The sequence below is a fragment of the Saccopteryx leptura genome, chromosome 7, assembly GCF_036850995.1.
Source record: "Saccopteryx leptura isolate mSacLep1 chromosome 7, mSacLep1_pri_phased_curated, whole genome shotgun sequence".
Lineage (NCBI taxonomy): Eukaryota > Metazoa > Chordata > Mammalia > Chiroptera > Emballonuridae > Saccopteryx > Saccopteryx leptura.
This window is the reverse complement of record NC_089509.1, coordinates 92,030,276-92,053,664: the sequence shown is the minus strand read 5'-3', so window position 1 is coordinate 92,053,664 and position 23,389 is coordinate 92,030,276. Positions and strand designations below refer to the sequence as shown.

Sequence of the window (23,389 nt, the reverse complement as noted above, 5' to 3'; positions counted from 1 at the left end):
CCTCTTTGTTTTCTTCCCTCCTCCCCATCTTTTTCCCTCTTACATTAGGATCCTTTAGGGTGAGGTTTTTTTGTTGTTGTTGTTTTTTTTTTTTTGGGTATTTTTCTGAAGTGAGAAGCAGGGAGGCAGAGAGACAGAGTCCCACATGCACCCAGCCGGGATCCACCCGGCATGCCCACCAGGGAGCGATGCTCTGCCCTTCTGGGCTGTTGCTCCATTGCAACCGGAGCCATTCTAGTACCTGAGGCAGAGGCCATGGTGCCATCCTCAGTGTCCAGGCCAACTTTTGCTCCAGTGGAGCCTTGGCTGTGGGAGGGGAAGAGGGAGATAGAGAGAAAGTAGGGTGGGGAGAGAAGCAGATGGTTGCTTCTCCCATGTGCCCTGGCCGGGAATCGAATCCGGGACCTCCACATGCTGGACTGACGCTCTACCACTGAGCAAATTGGCCAGGGCCAGGGTTAGTTTGTTTTTAACAGAAAATTGCAACCTTCCCTTTCACCACTCATGCTCCGCTGTGGTCTATGGGGAGTGCACTGGCATTGACACTGTTCTGTGTACTTTCTGTCTTGTAAAGGGAGCCTCACGGCATTGCTAGGAGAGTAAGAAGTCTGCCCCGCACCACTGGCTACTTTTAAATAAATGTTTAAGACAGTCCGTGCCTGGGTCACTTGCACAAGGTCATTTCAGGACACTGACATACACTGGTTCTCATTGAAGAGTCCTTCCATGCCAACTCTGATCAGTGGATTAAGAGTTGTGGTTGAAGTTGCGGACAGGTTTGCCATCCAGAATGTATAGCAGAGACACTCTAAGGACCATCCCCTCTATGTCTGGAGGGAAGCCACACTAGATATGGAGGAGCACTACAGGGAGCTCTGGCCTGGGCACAGACAGCCCCCTTCTTGTCTGAGTTCTGCTACTGCCCCAGGTGTGAGAGCCTGGACAAGCCACTGACCTCTCGGAGTCTCTGCTTCTCCTCTTTAAAGTAACCACCGATCTTCTTCCCTGCTCTAAACCTCTATTGTCTTTATAGGCAGAAAGTAAGGACGCTCTGAGGGCCATTCTGACGAAGGGTCTCTGAAGGGGGCTGGTTGAAGGAAAGAGGGTGACTTCCACAGAAGAGGGCTCCATGGCCTCATACTGCTCACAGCCCCGATCTCCCCCCACCCAGGTCTGTCCTCTCCTGGGAGCGGCTGCTCCCTGAAGGCATCAATCTGAAGGTGTGCCTGGGAAGAGAAGACCAGGAAAGGACAGACAAACGGGAGCCGTGAGGTTCTATCTTTGCAATGCTTACTCATTAGGCTTAGGAACCAGTCCTGCCAGCTGGCAATCCAGGAACTGACACAGCTCGCCCGGGGTAAACGTGTCCCAAGCATCCAGCCTCCCCCTGAACCGAGGCAGGGCTGAGACCACCTCAGGGGAAGCTGGCCTTAACACCTCCACTTCACCCACCAAACTGCAAGCAGCCTTTAGAACCAGGATCGAAGAGCCCACTCCACACAGAAAATCGCTCATTTTCACAGGTACCAGGTGTCATCGCTTTAAAGAGGAAGAAATCGAGGAAGGAGGGCTGAAAAATGCAATACATCACTGAACAAACCAGCAGTTGAACTGAGAGCAAGCCATGTTTCCAAGTCCTTATTTTGGGGCTGTGATTTGTTCGGGATAAGCGCTTGGCCACTTGGAGGCCTTGTTGAACTTGACTCCATGTTCCCGAACCCCAGAGTCAGCTAAATCACTGGACTCTTTGGATGGGAGCAGCCTTCAGACAATTCTCTCTGCCATTCTGTTTTGATCCCAGCAGGAGATACAACACTGGAACCAAAATAAATGAGAAGTAATGAAGGACTAGGAGAAGCTACCTGGCCTTCAAAGGGTTTACTTTAGTGTTGGTTAAAGCCCCCCCCCCCCCCCCCCACTGCACTCAAATTCCCTAATTCGCTGTGCTCATTCCCATTGCTGTAAGAAGCCAACATTTCACATGTTAATCTGAACTTTTGCCAAACCTCCTCCATAAAGTCAGGCTACTTGAGAGCCATTCATCCCTTGCTGAGTTTGGCTTGAGTTTATTTATTTATTTATTTTTAGATTTTTAAAATTTATTGATTGACTCTTAGCGAGGAGAGAGAGAGAAGAGAGGAAGAAAGAAGAGGGAGAAATGGGAAGCATCAACTCGTAGCAGTTGCTTCCCGTAGGTGCCTTGACCGGGCAAGCCCAGAGTTCTGAACCAGCGACCTCAGCGTTCCAGGTCAATACTTTATCCACTGCGCCACCGCAGGCCAGGCTGCCTTGAGTTTAGAAGCACCACCAGAAGGTACTTCACAATGGGTTTTTTTTTCTCTTGGGCTAAAGCCAAATCCATGGAAAGTCATGGAAAAAAAAATTTTTTTTGGAGTTTTCAAATGGTTTTAAGCTGGAAAGGAAAAGGGAGCTTGGTTGAGATAATTGGAAGAGTCTGAACTTGAATTAGACATTATTTTCTATTATTTTGAGGTTGAATAACTAGGAGAAAACCCTAACAAAGATTACAAATACCAACCGCAGTGAAAAGACTGTCAGATGACCTGATCCTACTTTCAAGTGTGGAGGCAGATGAGCAGCTGAGGCCAGAGTGGCTCCCCGAGCCCCAACGATGGCATGAAAATAAGCAAAGCCTGGCCAGAGAAAGGGTGAGCTATAAAGACAGGCTGCACGGCTGTGCAAGCTGGGAAAACCCAGCAGTGCAGATGGAGGACAATTTTGGAACCCCTTCTTTACTCTAGGTCTTTGAATAATCAGAGATACTCTCCATCACTGTAAGTAGATATGTCAAAAAGGGATGTCTTCTTTTTTTCTTCTTCTTTTTCCAAGTGAGGAGAGGAGAGGTAGAGAGACAGACTCCTGCATGCACCCTGACTGGGATCCACCTGGCGACCCCCATCTGGGGCTGATGCTCTGCCCATTTGGGGCCATGCTCACTACTGAGCTCTTTTTAGCACCTGAGGCAGAGGCTCCCTGGAGCCGTCTTCAGCTCCTGGGGCCGATGTACTCAAACCAATTGAGCCATGGCTGCAGGAGGAAAAGAGAGAGAAAAAGAGAGAGAGAGAAGGGGAGGGGTGGAGAAACAGATGGTCACTTCTCCTATGTGCCTTGACCAGGAATAAAATCCAAGACATCTACATGCCAGGCTGATGCTCTACCACTGAGCCAACTGGCCAGGGGGGCCAGGGATGCCTTCTTGAAGCTTGCTCCTCATATTCTATAGGCTCTTGAAAAACCTTTTACACATGTATCTCTCCAAGAGTTGAACATAAGAATAAATGAATGATTCTGTGATAAGATTTTAGGTGTTCCAAAAAGGTACCTCTCTCTACCCATTAAAAAGGTAATTTCTCCAGTAGCTTGCTGATGACCAATGTAATTATGTATATTTGTGTAGTTATAGCATAATAGAATAATCTTCTGGCTTTAGGTTTGGTCTCCTCTAAGGATTCAACGAGTTGGAAGATATAACCGTTTAAGCCTCGGTGTAAAGGAATCAGATCCATGCTTTTCTGGGAGAAGGCTTTGGTGGAAGAGGGCAGAGAAAGTGTAAGGATGCAAAGGTGGACGATGAACTCTTGGCAGAAAGGCAGGGGTTCATGGCCTCTCAGGAGTTGCAGAGCAGATGGTGACTACGCTGTGGGCCAAGGCTTCTCATGAACACAATCATTGAACTCACACTCTTGATCTGCATTTGGCCAAGTCCAATGAGGCACTCCGAGGTCCCCTTTGATGCTTCCATGTCACCCCCCATATAGGTCCTAATGACTGTCTTCTTACCTCAGCACAGCTGTCAGAACAGCCATAGAGAAGCAATGCGGAAGCCCACACCGGTCCCTGAGGTCTCTATGCCCCTTTTCCTTGGTGGCAGTAGGGAATCACTGAGGGACAAAACGGTTCTTTAACAGTCTGCACTAAAATGAAGTCTCAAACCAGCAGGCTGGCTGAGACAGGACTCTGGTCAAGCACACCTTTGAGTCAAAGCCGTCTCTGCACTCCCATCATTACAGGCACGGGCTGCTCTCTAACAAGGCACAGCGGACTGCAGTCCAGGCGTCCTGTTAATGAGTCTTGCTGCCTGAGAAGACTGCTGTGGTCAAAGGCCAAGACATGGTATACTATCATTCTGGCTCTGGATCGGAGCCTCTGCTTTCAGGGATGCTAGTGAATGATGTTAGAATGGTTCAGTTCTGCACAATTATACAGAAAGGACAAAACAAGGCTCGTGTGTGTGGTGACATGTCTCTGCTCACCCACACCTCAAGCTTATGCTGCTTTTTGTCCTGAGCCAACCAGAGTTATGTACCCAAGCCCCGTGTCCAAGAGTTAGCAGTCTTGCATTTTTGGCAGGTCATAGAAAGCCCATAAGATCCATATACGGTTGTAGAAACCATCCATTGTGCTCTGAGTCACATTTTAATGACCCTTTTGTCTTAGCGGGCAGTGCAAATCAGGGTAGTGCTCTTGGAAGAAACAGTGTTTCAAATGAACAGGTCCTGGGTTTTCTCTTCAATCTGCCACTCCTGACTGGAGCCATGCGGGGCTGGTAGCTTCGCCTGCGCGTATAAACTTCCCACTAGAAAACAGCCTTGTTCCTGGTGCCTTTCCCTGGGTCACATTAGCCCTGAACGTCCTCACAAGGAAGTGGGACACCGCCTTCCAGCCCAGAAAGCCCGCTCCTCTCAGGGTCAGTGAGGGGGCCTTGGTCACAAGGCTCCAAGAACTGGAGACTCTCAGTGGCACCCAGACCGACTGTGGCTGCTGGAACGTGTTCGTCTGCACACAATACTGTGCACTGACCTTAAAGGATGTTTTTTACATGAATTTTTTAGTAGAAAACATAAATAAATAACAGCAAGGCACAGCACAGCCACTCTTTGAGGAAACCAAGTGGAACTCATTAATCATGGAGAACAGGGCTCTGCCCGCTGAGCCCAGGGACAGAATGAACTAACTCCTGGGCCACAGCTGCCACGGCTCCGTGAGTGGCCACCTACCACCAGGCCCACAGTCTCCACATATTGGGAGTTTTTTGTTTTTGTTTTTTAAAAAGTTCCCTAAAATTAAAATTCTTTTTGGCTAAAACTACCCGAAGTCTTCTCTTGCAAGCACTCCGCCCACTTTAGAGAAAGGGAGTCAGACGCAGAGACTCGGTGGCTTGTACAGATGGGACAGGGGATGCCCTCCAAGACGTCCACTACTCTGTGACCCTCTCAGGTGGAGGCAGGCTCCTCCTTTAAAAGGAATGGCTCAGCCACCTGCAGCATGAATTACAATGAAAACAGGCTCATCGTTTGACCCAGACATTCTGTCGGAGAGAGACAAGTGTACAAAGAGGTGACTTCAAGGATGTTCACTGCAATATTGTTTATAACAGTAAAAAGAAAGAAAGAAAGAAAACTAGACACCACCTGAATGCTCCTCATGGGGGTAGCGCTTAATAAACTACTCACGGCACTTCAACGTGATGTGGAATGCTATACAACAGCTAAAAAGGGTGGGGTAAATCTGTCCGTGTGGACTGATGGACCTTTGAGACTTTGTCAGAGGACAAGAAGCAAATTGTCCAACAGAGAGCCAGCGCTGTGATACCATTTACACAGAACAAAACCAAACCCTAAGCAAAGCAAGCCAAGAATTGGACATGAACAAATACGTTTGTAAAGGCATAACACAAAGCCCGGAAGGGCATACTTCTGACCATCTCTCATCTCTCAGGGTCACTTTCTCTGGGGCGGCCCAGATCTTAACTGTAAGATGAACTCTTCTTCTTGTGTTATTGGTATTTTTTGAGTATGTATAACTTGTAAAAAAAAAAAAAAAAGGAGAGAGAGAACCAGCCAGTTAATATTCTAAAATTTCCCCGACAACATCCTTCGGGATCAATAACCACTCTGGTCAGAGCCTCCAAGAAAAGGTGTTTCCCCTCTCAACACCTTGTCTTGCCGCTGGCAAGTCTGTGGCCAACTCTTCAGATGGCCTTTCCTATTTCTTGGTCCAATGCCTGTGGGGCTTTAGTTTTCTTTTTGAACTCTTAAAGATCAGTGACTGAAAAAAGCCCAAGAATAATTTACTTTACCCAGAAGAGTGGAGAGCAATTCTGGGTTTCCTGCCCACCCACTGGGCTTGGGGCAAGAATGGCTTCTGCTGGTTTCCCCGAAGCACCTAGATTCTCCATGGGGTCGTTCCATGTGGAAAGGGGTTTTTGCTCTTCGGCAATTCCCCAAACCTCGTATCTCTTTCCTGCTTAGGTTTGGGGCCAAACAGAACTCCTCTACACAGTACAGCATACTCTGGCTGAGGCCTGTGGCCTGACGCCTTCTGAGGGTGCAGGCTTCTGATCATATCTAACCTTTAGACATACTCCAGTGTGCCCGATCTATGTCAGGCTTCATTAATTCCTACACTTTTCCTAGCTCATAATTTATTTATATAAGGCGACGCTTTTCCCTGCTGACCAAGGCCGGCAGCGGCTGTTCCCCCCCCCCCCTTCCTTGCTCTGGCTGGATTTGTCGTGTGTTTTCTTTGGGCACGTCCACTGGAGGGGATGAAAGGCGGACTGCAGCTGGGAGAGCCCCAGCGAGTGCACAGGGACACGGGGAAAACCAGCCGCACGGACAGATCTGCGGACCGGCTCAGATGTGCAGCCCACCCTGCAAACAAAGCAAAACTTAAAGATGATGCTCTTTCCATCAAAGAGTACAGAGAGGCCACAGAGTCTGTGCAAATCAACTGCAGAGTCGGTGCAGAGGGGGTGGGGACAGTAAATACGGGGCTGCGGCAGATTGGCTGGGCGTCTCGGTTATCGGGGCCAGGAGGGCAGTGTGTTGCTTCAACAGCGAGAACGCACGTTGAAACCATCATAAAGGGCCAGGTAGGAGCCCAAACAGACCATGCCGGGCCTTGACATCTGGTATTTATGATCCATGGAAACACAGTTTCTGTAACATTTGTGCTTGAGCTTGGTCTGCAATACTGCACTGATCACAGTGCTGTGTCTGTTGCCTGAGGTTAGTAGAGTCCGAAGGGTCTTCACCCTTTTGGCGCAGGGCAAGTACCTCTAGGAGAAGCCTTGGGACTAGAGCCGAGGCAGGAAGAGCAGTGATGCAATTCTCCAAGGCGGCTCCCGAAACAGCAACGCTAACGAAGCATTACACGATGGCTAATTTAATTAAGGCTGGCAAATCTGGTCCCAGGCCAGCTCAGGAAAATGGTGACTGAGCCTGGGTCTTTGCCTAAAAGAAATGGTTTTGAGATGTTTTCATTTTATCCTTTACTAATGGGAACAAACGGCTTTAAGAAAAGCCAAATGTTATTTGGCCAAAATGGGTAATTATGCTTGTCATTAGAGGAACAAACAAGGCTCTCGTCATGGACACTCTACTTTCTTCCCCTGTGCAGGACAGATAGTGACAGCCATCTGTACTAACAGGGCTTTCTGTAAGATCTGGAAACCAGAAGCCTGTCTCCTTTTAGCACGACTGGGAGAGGTTTTATAGCTGTAAAAACACTTTTTCCTGGATCTAGGTTTAAGAGGAAAAAAGAAGGGCTCTGGCAGAAACTGAGTGTCCTGGTTATGTTCCTTTTAAGACCTTAATCATGGCTCTCAACCCCCCGAGGAAGGCTCCTAGGTTGATGAAATGCTCCCTGAATACAGGGTGGTGGAAAATCCTTCCATGACCTCTTCTTGACCACATTTTAGAAACACCGAACAGCTGGGAGGTTGTAGTTCCTAGATTTTTTTCTCCCTAATCCCTCTGATATAAATAATTTCTATAATGAATCACTAACAACCCAAAGAGGAGAACCAATGAAAAGTACCTGTCAACAAGACCTGGCCTTTTTTTTTTTTTTGTATTTTTCTTAAGTGAGAAGCGGGGAGGCAGAGAGACAGACTCCCATGTGTGCCTGACTGGGACCCACCCGGCATGCCCACTAGGGGGCAATGCTCTGTCCATCTGGGGCAGTGCTCCATTGCAACCCAAGCTATATTAGCGCGCCTGAGGCAAGACCATGGCACCATCCTCAGCACCCAGGGCCAACTTGCTCCAGTGGAGCCTTGGCTGCGGGAGAGGAAGAGAGAGATGGAGAGAAGAGAGAGGGGGGAAGGGTGGAGAAGTAGATGGTCGCTTCTCCTGTGTGCCCTGGCCGGGAATTGAACCTGGAACATCCATATGCCAGGCTGATGCTCTACCACTGAGCTAACTGGCCAGAGCCTAAGACCTGTTTTTTTGAGTAAGTTTCCCCATTCACTCTCCTCAGTATTTTTATGGAATGTTCCTTTTTTAAAAAGAAACTGTCCCACCCTCATAGTTCCAGATTCACAGAAATCCTTTCATTATCTTCATAATGTGCTCCGAAATGAAGTCTGGAGTGCCTTTGAGCCTCAAACATATGACGAGTTTCCATTTTGTCTGCGAAAGTGCTCGTAAGCACGTTCCCCTGGAAGTAATAATTAAGTAGGTGAGGGCTAAGACGTCACCACTTCTTTTCCAAAGGAAGTTATGTGTCTCAGTAGAGCCGGTACATGATTCAGTGTCACTGGTCCCATTCTCCTCGGAGACCCCTTGGAAGGAGAGTCCAATCTCCAGGGGTTTGCCATCAAGAGAAAATTTTGTGGAAATCACAGTGAACAATTTAGCACTTAGCAACTTTTGCAAAATCCCACACCAATCATGAAAGTTGGCTCAGCTGCACAAATTGGATGAAACTCCTAACAAGTAGTAATAACAATAAAAGAAAGAAAAGGCTGGTGTTCCGCCTCAGGGAGATAACCCACCTCCCTCCCACGGAAATGCCCCGTAGCCCAGAAGACAGTCTAAACTTTGGAAACATCAATTTGTTCAAAGCCTGCGTTTCAACTTTGTTCTCACAGGCAAAGGGGGGAAGAAAAACCCCAGATGTTTGTATAAAAATATTATCATTTTATTACATTCCACACAATACATTTTCAAATAGTTTCCAATGTCCACAAGTTATTTAGACACACAGGCAACTGAGCAATGCAAGAGTTGTCACAGTTTACAGGGAGAGGGGGTAAGAACAAGAAATTAAAATGTGGAAGTTTTCTTGTTTTTGTTTTTCCTCTGTTGTTCTTTGGTAATTTTTGATTATTTAGGTGTTTGCTTGCCTGCTAGTTCCATTTTCAAGACAGGTTCTTTTTAAAGATGGGTTGTCAACCTCAGAAATATTACTGAATTTCCTATCCTATTCTGGCTTTAATCCCAAAAAATGTGGGATAAGGGAAAATACAATTTTACTTTAAACATCCTGTTTTGTTAATGGCAAAGATATGATCATTTTTCCTTTTTTAATTTTGCCTTTGCCAGCAGCTAGGGGGTAGCAATTGCCCGCACAATGTCAACCCAGGGATTTTTTCTGGGTCTGCTGACGTGAAACCTCTACTAAGGCCAACACTTTAACTGCCTGAGCTACACCTTCAATCCATTCATTCATTCATTCATTTATATTTTATTAGTTGCTATTACCTCTTTGTCTTCTGAGAAGCAACTCTAAACACATGCACACATGCATTCACCTGTCCAGTCTATTTTTCTTAGAAGTCCGAAGACTTTCCCTCCCTCTATGAAATACAGAATTTTGCTTTTTAAAGCTGCAAGGTATGACTGTATAGAAGAGCTGCCCTTTTAGCACAGTACCTGGATATTACTATGAAAGTTGATGGGGCCGAGAGAGAAAGAAGAGAGGAAAGAGGAGAAAGAGAATGAGAGAGAGAGAGAGAGAGAGAGAGAGAGAGAGAGACATCCCTAGCTGAAGTGCATCATGGGATTCACAAAGATTTGAGCAGTCTGATATCCTCAACTACAGCATGGACCTAAAGACGATGTCACACGGAGCATCAGATAAAGATACAGCAAATTCACAAAGTTGTTGTCATCTTCTTTTAAAGAAGGGAAATCCTCAAGGGTATATGGTAACTCAGACAGTTGTTACATTGGCTGGGTTTCCCGACGCCACCGGCATCCATGGGACACCTACCAGGATGCCGGTCATTTTAAGGGACTGCCTGGCCTGAAGTGCATGACTGGATGTGGACATCTGAGCGACTGGCATGGAAGTCATCCCATGGCATCCTGGGCTCCTGCCCCTCCTCCCTCTCCCCGCTTCTCCTTCCCTCTTCAGCTGGGCCAGGACTCTTCTTGAAATTTTAAGGTGGCTCCGACTCTAGCCTTTCATCTTTTCTTTTCTTGGCAGGGCTGCTGTGGTTGAGACAGAGTTGCTCTTTGAAACAGAATAAGAGTGGGAGAGCACCCTCCTTTCAGGAGGATGAAACAAACCAGATGCAAAAGTGAGTATGTGTGTAGAGGGACTGATGTGGATATTCTGAAAGAATGCTAACAGCCTCTCTTCCAAGCAGGAAAAAAAAAATCAATCATTAGTATTTTGTTCCTAGAAGGTACCTGGAGGCTTTTAGCCCAGGCAACCATCTTTGGAGAGAATCCTGTACTTCCCTAGCAGATTCTTAGCAGGAAGGTGAGAAATAAGCGCCCCCAAGGCGGAGCCCCAAGGTACTAAGACTTGTGTGAAAATACACATTTTCTATCAGTGAAATTGACTTCATTATTGAATCTATCCTTTGTACAATATCATTAGGCCGTTAATCTCCAACATCCCTTTCCCTGTGTTGCTTAGAGAGGGCAAATGGGCAGCCACGGATTTGTCTTCATTACACCTTCTCCTGATGACGTGGCAACATCTGGAAATGCCGGGCCAGCCTAGGCGGGTGTATTTGCCAGATGCTTTGAATGCTTTGAGGGGTAGCACATGGGTACATTTTAAAAAATGGTTACTCTTTATTCTCTCATAATATTCAAATACGTCAGGTGGACAGCCTTACATTTTAGTGGCTATAGGTTCAGGCACGCATCAACACCATGAAAAGAAAGCAAATGATTCCTTTCCCCCATATTTTACAAATGCTATTACAATGGACCAATGGATACCAAAGAATACGGTATGAAACCGTCTTACTCGACTCCATCCAAAGCTGGGCACAGTGAGTGCCCTGGGGTGAGGAGACTTAAAGCCGTTTCAGTCCTTCCTTCTCCTCCCTTCTCTCCTCACCTCCTCCTGCTCTCAAATTAGTCACTGCTTTTCCTACAGTCTCAGTTCCGTCATTCTTTATGACTTATTCCGAGATCGGACTTAACTGATAAAAGCTAAACATTCATTATGAGCTTCACTTTTATAAGGCAACATGAGACAGATCTGCTTCGGGGCGGGAAGGAGAGGTGGTTCCACAGGCACCTGATGACTGTTGTCTTGTGACTTCCAAGACGCCAGGGGACATGACAGGGGCTCACATCTGAGCGCATCACGGGGAACCTTCCTCTTGGGTCGGGTGGGTGGGGAATGGGGACAGGGATGGGAGGGGCCACGTTTCAGTTCATGTGGCCTCTGGTTAATCAGGTACCTGGAGATGACAATGGTAGCCAACAGAAAGCCAGCCAGCGCTAGATAAGGCAACAAAAAGCTTCACTCTCTTCTCCAAGTAAACAAAACTAGTACAGTATATTATTTTCTTGTAAAATGTACCCCCGGAGAAGTAACACAAGAGTTAAAGGGGCCTCTCTGAACACACCCACACACTCCACCGAACAATGAACCAGTCTCTCTCTCTCACACCCACCGACACACACAGAGCTGACGCACAAAATGTATACTATGTACAAACGGTTTCCCCTCAAGTCTCCTGGCAGGCTGCCCACCTAGAGGAGGGATGGGGTAAGGCAAAGGGAAGAGGCAGGGCACCAGTCTCTGGAAGAAAACCAGCTGAGCCTTGAGCTGCGAAGTGCTTAGGGGTGTATCTCTTCTCATATTCCAAGATGCAACATTAGAGTCAGGGTTGGTCGGTTGGTCGGTTGGTTTGGAATCAACAAAAGGAAAAAAATAAAAAAGAACTTAAGACAAATGGTCAGGATGGATAAGAGTGCATTGGGATTGGGCCCCAAGAGAGAGATGTCTGAGAGTTCACACAGAGACTAGGCGAGGAGAAAAAAGTGCAAATCGAGGCAACGTGTTTGCAGTCTTTCTTGTTTGTTTGTTTTGGGTGCGGTCCTTGCTTCGGCCTCAGCAATGCGAACTGCGGTCTTGCTCTAGCTTAATGGTTAGGGTGGGCTCCACCGCAAGAGGGGCCCCGTTGGTGTAGTGGGAGGTTTTGTAGGTGATGGAGTGATCGGTCTTCTTGGCCGCATAGCGGAACCGGTGGTAGTGGAGCACCAGGGCCAGCGCGACGGAGACCAGCACCAGCACGGCGCCCCCGGCGGCCATTACGTAATACCAGTAGGCTGGGATGGGCTGCACGGGCACCGTGTCCACTGTGGGGTCGGTCCCTGGTAGGAGGGTGCCCCCTGGTGGAGAGACACAGAAGAGTGTTGCTAGGCTGAGAGCATGCAGACTAATAAAAAAATTAATTAAAAAAAAATAGAAACACACACATGCTTTGGAGTAGATAGGGAAGGGGACAGGGGGATAAGATGGCACCAAGTATTTAGTTTGTGGTAAGCACTTCTATTCACAACCTTCAAGGTAGGTACTATTAGATCTGTTTCACAGATGAGGAAATAGAGGCTCAGAGAGGTCAAGCCAACAGTGATTATGCAGCAAGTAAGTAGTAAGTATGGACTTCAACCAAGATCTCTATGATTAGAATGCTCCTTCTTTTTTCTGTTATACCAAACTTGCTCTACAATACATAGTAGTGGTACTATTCACATACACGCACACACATACACACACAAGTAAATGATGTTGAAATGACTTCTGAGATTCCATAAGGTTGATTCTCCGGATAGGTGAAAATATAGTATTTGGTCTGGCTGGCCAGCATTTTCAAACAATGTATTAATTAGGCTGGCTAGACTTGAAGGTAAATTCCACTTTGGATTGCCAAAGCTTCCATGCCCATTGAAATCAGCCTGGTCTTGTCTAAACAGGTCAATTACCACTGTCAAGCAATGACTAATGAATCTTCATTTTCTTTTTAATTGGATAGAGGATTTTAAAATCTGATTGGAAGGATGTTGCAACCAAAAATGTGGGCACAGAATGATAGTGGGTGTGTGAGAGCAAGAGCGAGTGAGAGCAAAGGGAGGGAGATCATTCTTAATCACGGAAAAGACAGAGGAGGAAAGAGAAGCTAGCAGAGGATTTAGAAGGCAACCACATTCACTGGCCGGCCTCTGGTTGCCATGGAGATGATGTAGTAGATTTAAGCGCAGGGTAACTCTGGGGAAAGACTGGCTAGAGTCCCACTTGATGCAAAACAGTACTATAACTTGCTTCTCCCAAAGATTTACATCAGATGAGAATCCAGCCCAGAATGGGACTAGGAGCTTTTGAGCTTGCCAAAACCAGACATGATCTTTACTTCTGAAAAATGATGTATGCTTAAACCTATAAAAAAAAGTCCTTCCTCGCTGCTTACATCAATTGCCAGTGGCCAGAAGGATGTACCTTCTCTGTACGTGAACTAGCCCAGTGGGGAGCCATGGCCACGCTGCTGCTGCCTCTCCCGTATAGCGACGGTCTTATTCTGGGGTGCTCAAGATGCAGACAGGGCTTCTTTACAGTCTCAGGGCTCCCCCAGGGAACCTGGAGCTCCTCAAGCAGAAGAACAAACACATGCTCATCTTGATCTCTCCCCCCAGGTACGCCCAGAGAAGGCACTCAGTGAATGCCTGTGATTCAAAGAGCTGAACAGAGGCAATAAGTTCTATTTCTGAGCCAGCATTCGCCCACTCCTGCAGCCCAAGCACCAGAACTCCTCTCTCTGACTGGGGACAGCTGAGGGGTGGGTCGGACCTTCTGATGTCTTCTCAGAACTGGAAGAAAATCAGAACATTTTTCTTGGACAATCTTTTAGATTCTGCCCACTTTCCCCAGATCTTAGTCATCAGTTTGTCTCATCTTAGGGGTCTCCTCTGCTAAGGTGCAGGGTGTGTTGATGCCTCTTGGGCCATCAGAAGTGCCACAGTATTAAAGGAGCTTTGACAAGGATGCGTCACATAGCACGTGTCCTGGCAGCCACAGCCCCCGGGGTAGAAAGGATCCTAGGATTCCAGGATGCCCCCACCCCCCGCTCCTGTCTATAGTGTCCTCTTCATCACCACCTAGTCTTTTTCCCCCCTTGATTCCCAAACTATTTCTAGCTTTTTTTTTTTTTTGTTTGTATTTTTCTGAAGCTGGAAACGAGGAGAGACAGTCAGACAGACTCCCGCATGCGCCCGACCGGGATCCACCCGGCACGCCCACCATGGGGCGAGGCTCTGCCCACCAGGGGGCGATGCTCTGCCCCTCCGGGGCGTCGCTTTGCCGTGACCAGAGCCACTCTAGCGCCTGGGGCAGAGGCCAAGAAGCCATCCCCAGCACCCGGGCCATCTTTGCTCCAATGGAGCCTTGGCTGCGGGAGGGGAAGAGAGAGACAGAGAGGAAGGAGGGGGGGGAGGGGTGGAGAAGCAAATGGTCGCTTCTCCTATGTGCCCTGGCCAGGAATCGAGCCCGGGTCCCCCGCATGCCAGGCCGACGCTCTACCGCTGAGCCAACCGGCCAGGGCTATTTCTAGCTCTTAATAATTCCATTACTGTAGCTGAGAAAGTGCTTGCCCCCCCCCCCCATCTCTTGACCATATTAAACATTACGCATAGACACACGGACAAGGAAAGCAGGAGCTGCAAACAGCTCCTTGAAATGGCCAGCTTTCGAGTCACAGTGCACTGGTGTCAACTCATTATTCAGGTCACCAAGAGTATCTGCTGCCTGGCAACCATCCCTGCTGTTTGATTTTCATGTGGGCTCAGAAGAATGCACGAGAAACAACAAAGTGAGCAGGGACGGCCCAGAGTTCCTCTGTGCTCACCTCCCTCCCCGAAGGGTGTCCTTGGTCCGCCTCTGATTCCGGTTTGGCTGCTCAGTGACAGCGTCGTCTAACGAGGCTGTGCTCAACCGTGAGAGGCAAGGAAGGCGGTAAAGACGCAAGGCTTAACTCCCCATCCAAAGCACCTGACCAGACCACAAAGGCAGGAGTACAGATGTTTTGTCCAGCGGCAGACGGTGACAACTGCCCACGTTCCCCCATCACCACCTCGTCTCAGTTCAAAGGTCTGCTTCCATTCAGCAAGAACGCGGCTTTCCAACATTAAATATCCGACACAGGGCTCAGAGTGTGAAGTAAGCGGCAGACGTGGGAGCAATCAAAGGGAACGCTCGGGGTGGCGCCTGACCGGCTCTCGGAAGGCTGACGCCTTACTTACTGAGGAAGGAGGCAGCCTATTGCTAGTGCTCAGGTGTTTCCTGGGAGAGAGACAAAGTTGGGGCACATTGGGGAGGGTCTAGGGGACCCGCTGGAGGAAGATAAAATGACGATATGCTACCTATTCGGAATCAGAGATAGACCCCTGGCTGCGGAGCTCTGCTTGCGAGGAAGGCAAACTCCGTTTTGGGCATCTCCCTCTTTGAGAACAATATTCCCCTCCTCTGAAATGATCAACATGTGGAAAATTTGAGTGACAGAAGCCATTTGGGGGACATCAGATTGGTTCCTTAAATTTGTCTTTAAACACTAGTTTGGAGAAACGAGAAAACATACTATGGGAGTTTATGCTTTTAATGTTAAGGGAGTTAGAAAAGGGAAGACACACCTACTCGCCCTCCCCTCATTTTCCACCATTTTTGGGTGACCTTCGGTCAGGGGCCAGAGTTTTTTTGGAATGTGCTGCAGTTCCAGAGACTCAAGTCCCCCAGGCAGAGGGACCGCTGGTTTGAAATGTGGCTCTGGGGCAGCGTTCTAGGGCTCTGTGCGAATGAGGCTGTGGGGTGCCGGGACAGGAAGCTAATAGATTAATAGGGGTTAACTCCCTTTCTAAAGCACCTTCCCAAACAGCAGCGATCCAGTCCGATGGTTGGAGGGAGGGAGGGAGGGAGGGAGGGAGGAGGAATGGACTGTGGACCCACATTCTGATTCCCTGAAAAATGTTAATGACCTACGGGCACTTTGCCTAACAGTTATTCTTGGAAAGTGCAGCTGACTCCGAAGCTCACTCTGTACCTCTATGTAAAATTGCAAAAAGGAGGTGCCCGCTCTGGGCAGATTCCGCCTGAGCCAGGTGCCTCGGTTGGTGAGTGGCTGGATTTTTGCCCCACTTGCACCCTCAGCCACATCGGGTGCCCGGGCCACTGCTTTACCACAAAGGAGCCTGGTCTTGGTCCCCAACACGGGAGGGGCGCAGGTGAGACGTCAGCCTTCCGAGAGCCGGTCAGGCGCCGCCCCGAGCGTTCCCTTTGATTGCTCCCACGTCTGCCGCTTACTCACAGACCTTCCTTTTCCCCAATTGGAAAATCAACTCCTGAACTATTCTTTTTTTTTATTTTTTTTATTTATTAATTTCCACTCCCTAATTCTCCACAGAGTTTTCTCCTTGTGTGAGATAATGAGAAACATATTTAAAGAGTCAGTAACTGCAAGTGTATTTGCAAGGCTAAACAGGCCTTCATCTGGAGAGGCTCGGGCCCTCTGGAGAGCGGGCAGTGTGAGCGCACAGAATCTGAATCTGGGAAGGCAATGCGTTGGAAGAAGCCATGCGCGGGAGGAGGGTAAGGAGAAGATGACATAGCGGGTGGCATTCCTCCCACTCCTACTGGGTGTTCTGCAGTCGGGAAATGTCCGGAGAGCAGTACCGATGACTGGGCGTCTCCCGTGTGGCGGGCGCCAGGCTACAGGCTGCCCGTGAATTATCCTGTTGACTTCTCATCACTTTCCAACGGGAGACCCGAGAACCCGAGGGGACAAGTGGTTTTCTCCTGGTTTTACTGGGAGGAAAATTGAAGGGGAAGACAGAGCAGGACCTATGAAACCCTAGAGTGGACCAGAGCCCTTAGGAGTTCACCCCACTGGTGAGCGAGCGGGTCAGGACTGGAAACACATTCTGTGCTCAAACTGAGGGTTCCGATAATGGTGGCCTGAGGGTCACATCTGGCCCACCCCTACGTCAGACATTTTTGTACACAGCTTCCCTCGTCTGCCCGCATGTTGCTTACGGCCGCCTCTGCGCTCCGGTGGTTGAGCTGAGAACTTGCGACAGAGCCTCAGAGAGCCCGGCACCGTGACTCCTGGCCTCTCACAGAAAAAGTGCGCAGACCCCGCTCGGGAACGAGCGGCCCTGTCCCTTGCTGTGGCTACCTGCCAGAACCTGGCTGAGGACAGTCTCCAGCGGCTCAGGTTCGGCTCAGGTGCTGGCTGAACCGCTGGGAAGGAACACCGTCCCGGACAGCAAAGCGTATGATAACGTGTCCTCGGACCTGCAGGGGTCGCCCAGGGTTCCTCAGGTCACGTGTTTGAGAGGCAGCAGTGGGGGGTCCTCTGTCTCAGGAGAGGGAAGACAGGCTGGGCGCAAGGGGGGACCTGTCGGGCCTGGCTTGTCTGTGGGGTCCTTTCTGCAGAGGCTGGCAATAAAGTGCTCGGGAAGGGGAGTTTCAGATAAAAGGGTTATTTAATGTGGGAGCTTACACAAGCCAAAAAAATAAAAAATAAAAAGGTTGGCTCCTCCAGAAAATCTGACAGGAGATAGTAGAAAAATATGGTCTGTTTGGAAAAAGAATGTGAAAGTATGAACAATCCCTGAGAAATGACGCGTTCGCTCTGCCTGACCAGCCGTGCGCGGAGGGTCACCGGGAGGTTTGCCTTCAGCGCGCAGAAGCCATGCTGCTCTCCCCATCTACCTGAACGCCTCGATACATAGATATATCATGAACTTACATAAAAACTACCTTCTATGTTGGTATTCTAATTTTGCTGAAAGATTTCAAATAGAGGGGATTCCATGTTCTACGGGTGAATGCAAACAAAAAAACCTGCAAAATTTGAATGAAGATGAAAAGCACTAACAATAGTTTTCTGTTTCTTTCCCTCTTTTTTTTAAAAAAGTCTGAATTGTGCCTGTACTACAATTGTTTGAATAAATGTTTCACTTATTGCATCAATATATATATATATGCCTCTGCAGGCAGATCCGTGGTTGGTTGGCTGAAGTCTCAGACACTTAGCTCTTGGGTGGCACTTACGTTACCAGCTTTAAACTAAGGCTGTGCTTTCTGCTCTTCGAGAGAGGAAATGTCTGCGAGAAAAACGTTCTTCTCCCCTTCGAGAACCTGACAGTGGCAGCTGTTTGGATGAGTGGTAAACCCACAGGGAGGGCCAGGCCAGGCCTCTGTGACGGGGAGGCGGCATGCAAAGCGCACCTCACAAAGAATGCCTCCGTGTCCCCTTGGGCAAGCAGCGGCCGCCAGGCAGTTACCCGGTTTACACACATCTGATCTCCAGGCTTCCTTGCTCAGCGACACCTAGACTTCATCTGGCAGCTGGAGGCGCGGGGGGAGGGGCGTGGGGAAGGGGCCACACTGCACAGCTGCCTCTGTGGAACCCTGGCAGGGCTTAGGAATACTTCTCTGCCTTTCATCAGGGGATTACGTGCACGAACACCATTTAACCCTCGCTGCGTCTCAGAAGTGCTGCTAGCGCAGAGCGCTGTGGGAGGAAGCCACGGGGAGTGGGAGTTTGAGGCCAAGCCCAGGTCCTGTGCCCTGGGAGGGGGGCCGTGACACTGGTGGGGAGGCAGCCGCCAGGGTATGAGGGGGAGATGGGGAGGGGGAGATAGGGAGGGTGAGACGGGGAGGGGGAGGGTGAGACGGGGAGGGGGAGGGTGAGATGGGGAGGGGGAGGGGGAGATGGGGAAGGGGAAATGGGGAGGGGGAGGTGGGGAGGGGGAGATGAGGGGGAGGGGGAGGGGGAGACGGGGAGGGGGAGATGGGGAGGGGGAGGCAGGGATGGGGTGGGGAGGGGGAGGTGGGGAGGGGGAGATGGGGAGGGGGAGGGGGAGGCGGGGAAGGGGAGGCGGGGATGGGGAGGGGGAGGGGGAGATGGGGAGGGGGAGGCGGGGAGGGGGAGATGGGGAGGGGGAGATGGCCCAGTTGGCACCAAGTCAACAGAACTTAAAACCTGATGCACAGAGTCAAACCTTCGCCAGCTGTTACTACCCCCAAACGGGTCTCTCTCAAGACTGCTCCCCTCAACGCCCGCGAGAAACGCCTTCGATGTTCATCTTCTCCTGGTTTTAGTTAGATGGAAATAGTGGAGGGTTGCACTCCACTATTCGGGAGAGTGAAACCCGAGAGATGGGCCCTACGACCCTCAGACCTGGTCTGAGACATAAAACCCATATTCACAGTCATTGACAGGAGACGCTGATGTTCCCTGCAGTGTCCATCTGTGTAGACAATTTCACTCCAACAACCACCTTCCCCAGGTGCACCCAGCCTGGGCCTCCCCTGGGCCCCTGACGGGGAGGGCACCAGACCCAGTCTCTCTGCTCCTGCTCTGTCCAAAGCCCATCGCCTCTACCAGGAACAAGAACTCTTATTTCCCCCTGTGAACTGCTAAAAACAACCACCTGGTCAACAGCTACAGAACTCTGATTATAGGGGCTTTCCATATTTTTACTGGCTTCTTGATTATTCTTTTTTTTCTTTTATTGAAAAAAGAAAGTATCGGTTAAGAGGAAATAATCCATCACCTTAATTACACCACTTTGTTTTTTCTCCTTTACACACAGTTTTTCATTTGTTGAAACTTAAATTCTAGAAAAAGATACGTGACAGTACTATGTTTACAGCCCGTGCTTAAAAAAAGAAAGCGAGGAAAGAAAAAAATGCACACCCAGGCTACATTGTTTAAGATGTGACTCATAACAATAAGAAAAAGAGCCTTTTCAAAGGTCCCGTGGGAGCCCCGCCCTTTCCTGCTCTCTCCTCCTGTCCCTTCCTACGACGCTCTCCTCCTCCATGGCTGCTCTGTGTTACTGCCTCACGCCCCGCCACACCACCACGGCACACTCACTAAGCGGCACACACAAGGTGATCTGAACAAAAAGGACGTGTTTCACGGCAAGAAACGAGTAAGAGGCGGAAAATGAAAGAGATTTCAAAATAAAAAAGATGGAGAATATCTAATAAACCCAGGTCCAGAGGCCACGCTTAGGGCGTGTCCTTCAAGAGTTCCCTAGCACACATTGGTCTGTCCTAGAGATCGAGAATGCTCCTGTCGCATGGTCAATTTACAATGGAAAAGAAACACAAAGTAAAAAAAAACAAGAACCCCCCCCCAAACCTACTAACAATGTAAATGCCTGTTGTTAGTGGTGTTTTACATCAACCTTCCATGTCCGGCCTGCCCAAACCTGCTTTCCCTTTTTTCTGAGTATAAGGGCTGAGTTTGTCCGCATGACCCAAGGCCCCCACCAGCGGAGGCCTGCCTCTGCCCGACCAGGAGAGGGATAGTACGCTGATCGCTAGGTTAGACAGAGCACATGGTCCTCTTTCTTCTCCCAAATGGCAAAGCTTTGCTTGACTCAAAACAGAGTTGCATACTGAGGTCCAGTGGGCCTCCGCCCCAAAGCAGACTCTCTAGCCCTGGATTCTCCTGGCTACTGATTCGGAGCTCCACGTCAAACTTGTTAATGTGGCCGGAACTGTCCATTCTCAATTCTGGTCCTGCTCTTGACTCTGCGTTCCTGCCAAGTCTCTGTTCCCTAAGACATGGTTACCTCCTCCTCAAGATGCACTTTATCTGCCAGGACGAGAGCCACGGGCCAGTCCACGCCACCCGTGCCCTGCCTCTGCTTAACCCCTCAACCAGCTTGTCAGGAGCGCTGGAAATTCCTACCTTCAAGTCACTAAGCTCTGTGTTTACTTTGGCTAAAGGAGCGCTGTGGCTCTGATGATATTTTATTTATATATTTTTTACAAGGGAACATGACTGGACTGTGAAGCTCCGTGGTAAACACAGCCTCAAGGAGAGCACATGTGCCCTGGTTTGTTTAATCTCTTATGGGAGCAAAGCACTCAGCCACCGGACCTGTCAGTCAAGGACTCAGGCATGCGTGCGCACACAGAACAGGCTCGGTGGCAGCGGCTGCGAGTCCTTCACCAGCCTTCCTGGGAGTTTTGAGTCCCAACAACCTTCCAGGAAGCGTCCCAGTGAAATGACATCCGCAGGCTCCACTTCCCCAACACCAGCATTTACTGTGCGTCCTGAAGGTTAGGACCTGAATTCAACTGTAATCCAAGTCATTCCCTTTTGGCCTCAGCTTTCCTTCCCATACTTCGATTCGCATTAACATAAATCTCACATCCCCAAAAGCGCCGACATAGGCACGTGAGTACGCTTAATACTTCAAAATGTGCCCTAGGGAGGGGGCCTGGGGCTCAGGGGGCCACGGGCGTGACAGAGAAAGAAAAGATCGTCTGCCGTTCTCTGTTCCAGCGCCCTCTTCCCCGACGCTTGTCTTAAGGCCGTGGGTGATGAGAGTGGCAAATGAGGCGCGATGATCTGGAGTCAGAGAGCACATCTAGGTGACAAACCCTCTAGCCAGAAGCGGGACAGATTAATGAGAGTGAAGATAATGAGTCTAGACTTCAGATATAAAACTGACTTCCCTTATCTCTGAGATGCTGTCACCTCCGGGGTAAGGCCAGCCAGGACAAACAGGGCCCACAACCCTCACAATTGTTGGCATGAAACAGGTCAGGAAAAAGCCGTCTCTGGGTGACAGGGTGTGTCTCCGAGTGTGCTTTCACACCCAGGCACTTTTAGAGTGGCTTCCAAACACTTCGCATCGGAACCGGGGTGGAAACGTCAGCAGCGGTCAACTAACTGGGATGCAGAGAGGACAGAGTGTGCAACCCGCTGCAGTAGAGACTGCAGTAGAGAAGCACAGGAGAAGCCATCCTGGTGTGGAGACCTCGCCCGGCCCTCACGCACCCCCCCAGAGGGCAAGCAGCCCAGATTCTTCTCTCTTTGATCTGCTCTTTCTTTACTTTATTAGGGAGAAAATGTCCTTTCCTGTTTTTCAGCCCTCTAGTTAAAGTGCTCTAACCCCAGGCATCAAATGTATCTCCTTATTCCCTTTCTTAGACACCAGGCTCCTGGCTTCTGCAACTTTTCCTCTTTCGGATGATCACTCTGGGGGGGGTCTCCTCCCTAACTTTCTTCCCTCACAACACTGCCTGCCACTGCGTCTCACGGAGGGTTAACCGAGACTGCGCCTTGGTGCCCTGGAACTGGAGAGAAACCATCTAAAATAAATCATTACCACCTCATTTCACTTTTAATTTACTACTGATTTTTTTTTTTTTTGGTTCAGTCGTCCCACAGCCTCTCCTTTCTCACCACTCATGCATTTTCAGGCTCATTGCTCCCCGTTGGACAATGCAAGGCTGAAAGGTTTATCTGTAACCTATTTGTCTCTATTATAGGTTTCTAAACTTTAATTAAACGAGAGGCAGCCAGGATCTCAATTCCCCTTTCCCTGCTTCTACAGGTGTTGTTGGTGCCATCTAGTGGCGGAAAGGTGTGGCGTCTGTTTTCTCTTGTGAGACTTGGCAAATTTGGAGGTTTAGTCCCTCCATCAAATTAATATCACATGAGGGGAAGGAAAAGGCATGCAAAAAATATATAGATAGATATGTATATGTTTTACCTTTAAAATTCTCACCTGCAAAAGCTGAGATAGGTTCTGGAAAAAAAAACAGAAAATATTTTGAGTTAGATAAGGGGAAGAAAGAATTGTATGAACACAGGGCATAATGAAGATGACTTCCATCTTCATTTTTTTTTTTTTTTTTATAATACCCTCAGAAGGTGTCCCATGTCCTCTACATGCTCTAGGCCGTGTCTAACACATCATCATCATCACGGGGGCCGGGTGGGTAGGGAGAGATTCTCGAAGTTGCTTTGGAACAAAAAGTCCTTCATAGAGTAATGGGTCCCAGAAGCACTGTAATCAGTCACTTACCACTGATTACTTTCTCAGAGCCTGGATTACTCTTAGATGCCTGGGGCCTGAGAGTTGCCTGAAGGGACTGGGGAGGTCCCAGGTGCTCCTGACATCATCAGGCACACGCACACACACACCCACCCACACACACACACACACACACACACACACACGCACACACACGCGCACACACACACGCACACACACACACACACGCACACACACACACACACACACACACACCCGGGACCCACGTGCCAAGAAAAGCACTTGGCGAGTTATATTCCAGTCACTCTGCCGCCTGAAAGCAGGTTCCGTAACTTCTCAGGGCTTCCTTTAGGAATGCCTATGGCTCTGAAGGAAGACGGTCAGGTTCCGTAACTTCTCAGGGCTTCCTTTAGGAATGCCCATGGCTCTGAAGGAAGACGGTCAGGGTGCCCTGGGAGCGAGCTGGGTAAAATGTGTACATCGCAGGTGGGCTGGCTGCTCTGCACTTCTGTCCAAGGGGACAGTATGGGGTC

The 23,389-nt window shown here is 49.2% G+C and overlaps 1 protein-coding gene across 2 annotated transcripts in view; it reads right to left on the bottom strand.

The window, feature by feature from the left end:
- NRP2 (neuropilin 2) overlaps window positions 1-23,389 on the bottom strand; it is a 121,564-nt gene that overhangs the window by 9,868 nt on the left and 88,307 nt on the right. The window contains exons 15-16 of one of the 2 annotated variants that reach the window (XM_066346358.1): window positions 22,587-22,607; window positions 8,980-12,392 (exon numbers count right to left, since the gene is read on the bottom strand). In XM_066346358.1, coding sequence (XP_066202455.1) covers window positions 12,112-12,392; window positions 22,587-22,607 — 302 coding nt within the window. In that variant the 3' untranslated portion in view covers window positions 8,980-12,111. Of the gene's footprint in view, window positions 1-8,979; window positions 12,393-22,586; window positions 22,608-23,389 lie in introns of those variants that run through there. The other variant, XM_066346357.1, reaches the window with a different exon arrangement.